This window comes from Cyprinodon tularosa, unplaced genomic scaffold (assembly GCF_016077235.1).
Source record: "Cyprinodon tularosa strain WSP-4 unplaced genomic scaffold, ASM1607723v1 ctg631, whole genome shotgun sequence".
NCBI classification, from domain to species: Eukaryota; Metazoa; Chordata; class Actinopteri; order Cyprinodontiformes; family Cyprinodontidae; genus Cyprinodon; species Cyprinodon tularosa.
Window position 1 is genome coordinate 586,335 of NW_024039376.1, and position 9,572 is coordinate 595,906.

General features: G+C 42.6%; 2 protein-coding genes across 2 annotated transcripts in view; both read left to right on the forward strand.

The window, feature by feature from the left end:
• The window catches only part of LOC119798648 (high affinity immunoglobulin gamma Fc receptor I-like), a 75,533-nt gene extending 71,218 nt beyond the window's left edge, over positions 1–4,315 (forward strand). Inside the window, exons 5-6 of the mRNA XM_038308205.1 lie at positions 3,125–3,259; positions 3,355–4,315. Coding sequence (XP_038164133.1) covers positions 3,125–3,259; positions 3,355–3,374 — 155 coding nt within the window. The 3' untranslated portion in view covers positions 3,375–4,315. The remainder of the gene's footprint in view (positions 1–3,124; positions 3,260–3,354) is intronic.
• Positions 1,872–3,117, forward strand: LOC119798640 (Fc receptor-like B). The gene is made up of 3 exons (XM_038308193.1): positions 1,872–1,922; positions 2,429–2,695; positions 2,775–3,117. The coding sequence occupies exons 2-3, from the start codon at positions 2,605–2,607 to the stop codon at positions 3,080–3,082; spliced, it is 399 nt and encodes a 132-aa protein (XP_038164121.1). The 5' UTR covers positions 1,872–1,922; positions 2,429–2,604; the 3' UTR covers positions 3,083–3,117.
• Positions 4,316–9,572: the final 5,257 nt, after the last annotated feature.

Here is a 9,572-nt window from a genome sequence, read left to right on the forward strand (position 1 = left end):
AATGATAGACCTGCACCAGGCTGGGAAGTCTGAATCTGCAATAGGTAAACAGCTTGGTGTGAAGAAATCAACTGTGGGATCATTTATTAGAAAATGGAAAACATACAAGACCACTGATAATCTTCCTCCATCTGGGGCTCCACGCAAGATCTCACCCCGTGGGGTCAAAATGATCACAAGAACGGTGAGTAAAAATCCCAGAACCACACGGGGGGACCTAGTGAATGACCTGCAGAGAGCTGGGACCAAAGTAACAAAGGCTACCATCAGTAACACACTACGCCGCCAGGGACTCAAATCCTGCAGTGCCAGACGTGTCCCCCTGCTTAAGCCAGTACATGTCAAGGCCCGTCTCAAGTTTGCTAGAGAGCATTTGGATGATCCAGACGATGACTGGCAGAATATCATATGGTCAGATGAAACCAAAATAGAACTTTTTGGTAAAAACTCTACTCGTCGTGTTTGGAGGAGAGAGAATGCTGAGTTGCATCCAAAGAACACCATACCTACAGTGAAGCATGGGGGTGGAAACATCATGCTTTGGGGCTATTTCTCTGCTAAGGGACCAGGACGACTGATCCGTGTGAAGGAAAGAATGAATGGGGCCATGTATCGTCACATTTTGAGTGAAAACCTCCTTCCATCAGCAAGGGCATTGAAGATGAAACGTGGCTGGGTCTTTCAGCATGACAATGCTTCGTAAGAAGCATTTCAAGGTCCTGGAGTGGCCTAGCCAGTCTCCAGATCTCAACCCCATAGAAAATCTTTGGAGGGAGTTGAAAGTCTGTGTTGCCCAGCGACAGCCCCAGAACATCACTGCTCTAGAGGAGATCTGCATGGAGGAATGGGCCAAAATACCAGCAACAGTGTGTGAAAACCTTGTGAAGACTTACAGAAAACGTTTGATCTCTGTCATTGCCAACAAAGGGTATATAACAAAATATTGAGATTAACTTTTGTTATTGACCAAATACTTATTTTCCACCATATTTTGCAAATAAATTATTTAAAAATCAGACAATGTGATTTTCTGGATTTTTTTTTCTCATTTTGTCTCTCATAGTTGAGGTATATCTATGATGAAAATTACCGACCTCTCTCATCTTTTTAAGTGGGAGAACTTGCACTATTGGTGGCTGACTAAATACTTTTTTGCCCCACTGTATATATTACTTATGTTACTGCAATACACTAAGAAGCCATAATTTGAAATCATGCATGGCTCGGAAGGTTCCCCTGCTTAAACCAGCACATGTTAAGGCCCATCTTAAGTTTTTCAATGAACATTTAGATGATCCAGAGGAGTCATGGGAGAAAGTCATGTAGTCAGATGAGACTAAATAGAACTTTTTGGTCATATTTCGAGAAACCGTTTTTGGAAGAAGAAGAATCATGGGTACTATCCCAAGAACACCATCCCTACTGTGAACCATGAGAGTGGTAGCTTCATGCTTTGGGGTTGCTTTTCTCCACATGATACAAGGCGACTGCACTGTATTAAGGAGAGGTTGACCGGGCCCATGTACAGTAATGCAAGATTTTTGGGGAACAATCTCCTTGCTAAAAACTTGCTAAAAAGCAGGGAGTTCAAATACTTATTTCCCACATTGTATGTCATAAACCAGTCTGCACGTTTGCAGTTGTTATGTGGGGCAGGCCTGCCATCCCTCTGCATTTGACAATATATCAAATACAGAGAAAATGTTCGTGCAAACCTTTGCACAGCACATCACAACAGGAAGTGATGCGATTCCACGAATCTACAGCTAGCACCATGTAGGTGTGCTTTCACATCTCTACATTTTACTTCCTGTTCCTGCAGCCCCTCAACCACAGAGGAAGGTTTTACTCTCAGCCTCTGAACATCTCTGTCAGAGCTCTGAGAGACACAATGAAGGAAACATCTGTCAGATTTCTGCTCAGTAAGTAGAGATTCTTTCTGAACATTTCCTGGGTTTCTGTAGATAACTGATGATGGAGGAGAGGCTGGGAAACAGCCTGGAACTGGGTTAAAACACACTGAGGAGAATTTCTTCTGGAATCTGAAGAGAACAGATGAAACATAGAAAATATTAATAGAACTTTGGGACATAGAGCTATTTACTACCTGCTGGATCAACATTTACAGTAATGGTCTAAATGGAAACTATCGGAGGTGTAAAACTGGTTTTATGCGAGAAACAAAGTTTTTAGTTCAAAAGGATTTTTTTTTCCTTTTTAGTTCTGACCTCAGTGCTGAGCTGCACAACAAACCAAGGTTGGTTCACTTCCTGTTTGACACCTTAATATTCAGATGAAGCACTTATTGTTAATATAACATTGAAGTACTTTGTAAATTTGTACTGTGATTGGTTCCTCTAACACTTGATGATGTTTCTTTCCCAATTTTGGATCTGATAAGTTTGCTAAAATGTTTTTTTCACTCCAGCAGCTGCTCTGACTGTGACTCCCAGCAGCTCTCAGTTCTTTGACGAAGACTCTTTGTCTCTGAGCTGTGAGGAGAACAGCAGCTCTGCTGGATGGACTGTATGGAGGAACACAACCAGAGGAACCGAGACTCGATGTGAAGATGGATAGGGGGAACCAGCTGGTTCTACCTGTAAGATGAATTACATCGTCCCAGAGGACAGTGGAGTTTACTGGTGTTCGTCCAGAGAGGGAGCAGCCAGCAGCAGCATCCAGCTCACTGTCACTGGTAAGATCAGACTGTGGAGTTAGTGTTGATGAAGCTGTGTGGAAATGGATGAAATGCTGTAGTTTGTCTCTGTGTTGAGGTGGATCAGTGATCCTGCAGAGTCCTGTCCTCCCTGTGATGGAGGGGGATAACGTCACTCTGAGCTGTCTAACAAAGACCACTCCCTCCAACCTCCCAGCTGCTTTCTTTAGAGATGATGCTTTTATTGGCAATGAACCTTCAGGTCGCAAGACCCTCCGTCATGTGACCAGCTCTGATGAAGGCCTCTACAGGTGTAACATCAGGGGTCATGGAGACTCTCCATCCAGCTGGTTCTATGTTCAAGGTTTTTTCAACACTGATAACAAAACCACCTGTCATGTTAAATTCTCTTTACATGTAAATTAACCCCAGCTCCACCAACATTTATAACTCTGCCCATCTCAACAGCTCGTACAACCACTCCAGACCCGATTAATTCTTCAGCTACCTCAAATATTCGTATTTTCGTTCACCTGGTTGTGTTTTGTCCCTACCTGATCTCCACTCTACTGATGATATCTTTATATCAACAAAAAAACACAGGTAACCTCTTCATTCCCTAAATAGTAAATACACTGATAGCTTACAGCATTTACAAGGCTATAACTAACCTAAACGTTTTTAATTGTAATCTGCAGGAGAAGACGTGCCAATCTGAGTGGATATGACCTCTTCCTCTTCTTCTCTTTTTGTCCTCTTCCTCTCAGGATAAGGATTGGATGATCTGACTTATTTACACCAGAGAATCACATCTTCATTATTATATTTAGAGATGTCTGCATTTATTTAGTTTTACTGAACTCATCAAAGATCCACTTTGTCTCAATGGATAAGAAATTAGAGATCAGAGATTATAAATATATGGAAACCTTTCAAACTTTTAACAGAAATAAGCTTAGTTTTTTTCATTATATTCTTTTTATACCTTTCCGTTAATGAAATGTGATGTTGTATGTTAGCAGCCTGTGGTTATACTGTTCTATATCCTCAGTGGTTTTCATATTTCCTGTCAATTGATAAAAGCTGTTGTTAAACCTAAAACGTTTACTGCAGAACTTTTAGAATATAAAAGGTTGTTATGTTTGCATTTCTATATAGATGCTCTAATAAATAATATGCATTTAGAGTTCAGCTTGTCATGTAACCTATTTTGTTCAGGGTGAGTTTAAACACATAGCCTACATAGAGCATGTTGTGTTCATCTTATTGAAACCACAGAAACCACCTGCTGCTGGTCTCATTTGACCCCAAACTTTGTGCAGCATTAAGGGTGGCTTATATTTGATGCTCGTATGTTGAAATGAAATGTATGGAACACAGTGTCAATAGCTTTTTTACTCCATGCTGCTTTTCCCCTTGGACCCACTTTTGGGGTCAGTGCAGGGCACAGACCTGTAAGAGTATTGATTGTACTTTTACAAATGTAAAAGTAAACAACAAAAATATCTCAAAAATGTTCAAAGCCTCTTCATGCTATGGAAGACTTTTTAACCATGTTGATCATGATTATTATTTAAGGTCAACCTCATAAGATGTTTTTATGAGGTGGCCAAAGTGGAGATTTCACTCAACACCATGGTTTTCCACTTAGAGTTATGTGCGTAATCCCAATTTCTTCTAGGTCAAGTGCTTAGGTAGACCCAGCACCAACAGGTGTGGGTGCTAATATTATTAAATTGGATGCATGCGAAGCTCAAACATAAAACAGGCTTTTGTCTGTCAGATTTTCTACCAGTGACTGGTCTATTTGTGATGGTTTTGCATCAACATGTGAGAATAAATAGTCTGCTTTATACTTTGTTTTTGTTATTCTTTTTTTAGTTTCAGCAATAGTGGGTACCTTTGTGTACTGATTTTTATGGTGCATTAAGACCAAACACAATTAGAGAGTCAGAGGCTTTTGGTTTTGGGTGGAAGGTTATTTTGGAGCATTGAGAGGCCCACTCAGAGAGACTGATTGAGGCGACGTTTTAAGACAGTCACTACATCCAACTTGTCATTCCTTCTCCTGTAGAGCTCTCAGCACAAAACCATTAAAAATGGAAAAGAATACCTACATAGTCCGTCTATAATAACTCTCTCTCTCTTTCTCTACACATATACATATGTGTATAGCGGAGCATTCTGGTTTCCTCAATACTGTGCAAATACATTATATGTATATTTAGAAAACAACAAGCTGTCAAGGCTCGGTACAGATGACCCAGTATTCAAGCTAACTCTGAAGAGAGGAAACACAGGTTAGTGACCATGTAAATCCAACAGAGGAAGCTTATGGATGTGAGTCACTAACCTGGTTTACAAGTTCAGTCCATTCCCAGAGAACAAGGTAGGATATGGGATTCAGCTGCTGGGCTGCCAACATGATGTGGTGGGCGCTGCCCAGAGTGTCCCAGATGCCGCAGACCCACAGAACAAGCAGGAGTCCGGAGACACATCAGACAAACAGATCAAAACAGGAACAGATAGGCTCAGATGTCCAGGAATCCGAAGCCAGGTCAGGAAAAAAGATCAGAACAGGAATAGGCAGGCTCAGTGGTTAAGAGGCAGACCAGGGAATCAGAAGCACTAAGATATGTTAAAAACATGCCCCTGGAGAGGAATAATCTGGCTCAGATGACTGGATGCATAAATGGAGCCAGGAGCAGGTGTCTCAGATTAACATTGATAAGAAACCGGGGAAAGTTAGACAAGTGAAGGAAATGAATATTTAAGCCAGTAACCAGTACCAAGATGTAGGAGACGGGACAGCATGTTAAGCAGTAAACCCACTTCACCATTTATTTTCCTTTTTTTTTGTCAACAGCAAAAAAACTCACATGCTCCCCCTGCCGTGAACTCAATTAAACTGCCGCTGTCTGGCAACTGAAAGGGAAACACCTTCTTTTCCATACACAGAACAGTCTGTTACACATGTTCCGTCCTCAACAAGAAGCAACCATATTTCACGTGAAAAGAACTTGGGACACAGAAAAACTGTATCTGTGAAAAACAGGGAAAGAAAATACCTCCACTACTTCCTATTCTCTAACATCTAGACAAATTATATATCAACATAGACATCACATTACCTGGAAAGTAAACCTTCTAGACAGTGGTAAATTGTCAACAATACCATCAAACATGTAGGTATTTCTGGCAAGTTCCCACGTCCGTAGCGCATTTCACCAATCCGAGGCTGATATCTGTTCTAGGGGAGCGAAGACTCCAAGCAGCAGGGGTGGCAGGAACTGTCATGAAACTGGACAGATGGACCCAGTATTCAAGGAGAGACAGTCAGTAGGAAATTTCAAAACGTTTATTAAATGAGAAACAAAACTAAAGTGGAGCTGGGCTCCTGTGAGTCTGTAAGACCCTACATTGTTCACACCACTGCCTTATTTCTCTCAACATGAAGGGCCAGTAACAGGACTGTTCTATCTGCACTGTCCTTCCATTCCGTGGGCTCAGGGAGTACTGTGCAGCCCCTCAACACATACAGCCTACAGCGGGAGCATCTGGCTTGAAAGTGTTAGGGGACCTGTGCAGGGGGACAGAGCATCAAGAGTTATGTGGCATGAGCCATTCCTGTGCACCATGACCCAGTCAAACAGATCAAACTCAAGCACCCACCTACACCTTTGTCCAGTTGGATCATTATACATAGCCATGTGCTTGAGGCCCAGCAGAGGGCGATTGTCCATGATGATGGAGAATGCACTGAACTCACACACTGCTGGCACCAAGGCCAATAACCCTCTGTTGAAGGTGCAAAATCTCTTCTCTGTGTGTGTCTGTGTGAGAGAGAACCTCGCTTTCACAGCTTTCTACCTCCTGCGCCAGCACTGCCCCAACAGTCTTTAGAGATGCCATTGTACACCTTGAAATTGAGTGGAAAGTTGGGCAGCATCACCACCGGAGAGGATATGAGTACTTGCTTGAGGTAGATGAACCACCTCACACTCAAGTGACCACTCAAAGGGTACATTCTTCCCTGCCAGCTGGTTTAGTGCTGCAGAGTGTTGGGAGAATTAACACACAAATCTCCAACAATAGGAGTGTAGGCCAAGAAGGCACTGAACTCTTGAAGGGATGCTTGGAGTTGGCCATTTTTCTCACCTTGTCCATGTTCAGCGGATCAGACCTGAGACAATCCCTGGACACTACGTGGCCTAAGAACATGACAAGGTCCCTGGCAAAGTAGCATGTCCTGGGATTCAACATCTGGCTTGTTCACTGGATCCTGGAAAGGACTAAATCAAGTCATTAACTAGCAGACTTTTAGAGGAAAGAGATCTTATGTTAAACAGACCACATTTAATCGTTTTAACTTTTTCCCCAATTGGAGTTATTTTAATTTTAATTAGATTATCATGATTTACTCCTTTGGGAATATTTGCTAATCTATTAGATTTTGGTCGTGAGATCCACGACTACGCTTTCTGCGTACAGTTATCCAATCGCCTGGCTGCTCAGGCACTTTTGGAGGACAGCTACATGGGGGGCCTACTTTAACTCCTGGATGTTCAACAGTCTGAAGCCTGGACTCTAACTCTGACACCCTCGCCCCCAAAGCTACAAAAATACTACACTTATTACACATACCATTATCATTGTGTCATCATTATCAAGTGTCATGATTGGTTTAAGGCTAAACCCACATGCAGAACACAAACGGAGGCTGAGTAAAAGTTTAACAGAGTTTATTGAAAAGGTTTTCACACAAAGACATGAACTGGTTCAGGTACTGGTCCGGGCTGGGTTCACTGATGTCTGCAGAGACGGACAGTTTGATTAGCCAGGCAGTCAGATAATTAATTGAGTCTTAGATATTTCAGATTCTACCTTGAAGAGGTCCAAGCTTTCTTGTGAGAGAGGGAACCGGTTGGGTCCAGAGACTGTTGGTTCAGCAGAGTGCTCAGCAGCAGCGTCTAACTTCTGATTAATGAATGGCAGACCTTGATCAGAGATTCCAGCTCTTCTCTGAGAGCAGCAGGAGGAATCCAGATTGAAATCTTTCAGGTTTGGCTCACTAGGGCTGGCAGGCAGGTTAAAGCTCATCCAGAGCTTCAGACTTGAGACAGGTTTCCTGTGAGCAAAAGACAGAGGCAGATTAGAATTAGGTTTCACTCAAGAGACAACTAAGATTCTTTCAGGTAACAGAGGCTCAGGTTCGCTAACCAAACTAGGTCAACACTGCGGCGTCGAAGGAAGGTCTGGTTGCTGCTTATGTAGGTAGGTCTCCTGATGGGTTGATGAGCGTCAGGTTTGCTGGAGGGCTCCAGCCCAGGAGACCCACAGCGCACTCTGCTGGAGAAAGGTGGTACATCTCCAGATCCCAACATAAAGGAGGCAGAGGAATAACTGAACATCTGACACAGAGAGCAGGAGAGAGGAGAGGAAGAAGGAAGAGTTGGAAAAGAGTCAAGGGAGGGAGAGAGAGAAGCCATAGCAAGGCTAAGTTAGTGGTAGCCTAGGCTAGCTACTCCTTACTACAGGAAATAAAACCGTGTGAAACTGACAAGTGCTCAGTAGAAAAGTGCAGCAGAAGACGCTATGTTTTAAAGTAGTTGTGGTCAGTTAGAGTTACTTAGATACAGAGATATAAAAAAAAAGAAAAAGAAAAGAAAAGAAAAAATAACTTAACTTCAGATGGAGATCGTCTGGACAGCTACAACACTCAGTTAATCCAAACAGGAAGTGAACAGGCCCAAACAGGAAGTCTAATTAATATAATTAATTCAATTCAATTCAATTCAATTCAGTTTATTTATATAGCGCCAAATTCACAACACATGTCATCTCAAGGCACTTTGCAGTTCAACCAGATCATACAGTCAAATTGATTCAAAGTTTTCTATCTAAGGAAAACCAGTTGATTGCATTGACTCATTGACTCAAATACAATCCCTCACACTAAGCATGCTTGTAGCGACAGTGGAGAGGAAAAACTCCCTTTTAACAGGAAGAAACCTCCAGCAGAACCAGGCTCAGTGTGAGCGGCCATCTGCTGAGGCCGACTGGGGTTCAAGGAGACAGAAGCAGAGATACAAAAAGCAGCTGTAAAAGGCGGCCCCGTCCAGGAAACACACAGCCAGGCAGACGAGCTCCAAGGCAGCTCCCATGCCAGAGGATGAAGAGAGCACATCCACCCAGCCACGGCCAGTGAAACAGGACCACACTGGAAGACAGTCCGATCTCCAACATCTACAAACAAGGGTGTTGATGGAAGCAGCACAGCTGATGTTTCTTTCCTGGATGACGTCACAGCCAAACAGGAACAGACGAGGCAAAGCTACTCTGAGGAAAAGCAGAGAGAGCAGAAGGTTAGAGATTGAACAAACAGATTCTACAGAATAGGAGAACAGAGAGAGAATGAAGCAGAATGATGAAATGGGGGTCCCTATGTCCTCCAAAAGTCTAAGCCTATAGCAGCATAACTATAGAGAGAGAGCTCAGGATAACCTGAGCCACCCTAACTATAAGCTTTATAAAAAAGGAAAGTTTTCAGCCTAGTCTTAAAAGTAGACAGAGTGTCTGCCTCACGGACTAAAACTGGTAGTTGGTTCCACAGGAGAGGAGCCTGATAACTAAAAGATCTGCCTCCCATTCTACTTTTAGAAATTCTAGGAACCACTAGTAAACCTGCAGATTGAGAGCGAAGTGCTCTGTTAGGAACATAAGGAACAATCAGATCTCTGATATAAGATGGAGCTTGGCCATTTAAGGCTTTATATGTGAGAAGGAGGATTTTAAATTCTATTCTTGATTTAACAGGAAGCCAATGAAGAGAAGCCAGAATAGGAGAGATATGATCTCTCTTTTTAATTTTCATCAGAACTCTGGCTGCAGCATTTTGGATCAGCTGAAGGCTTTT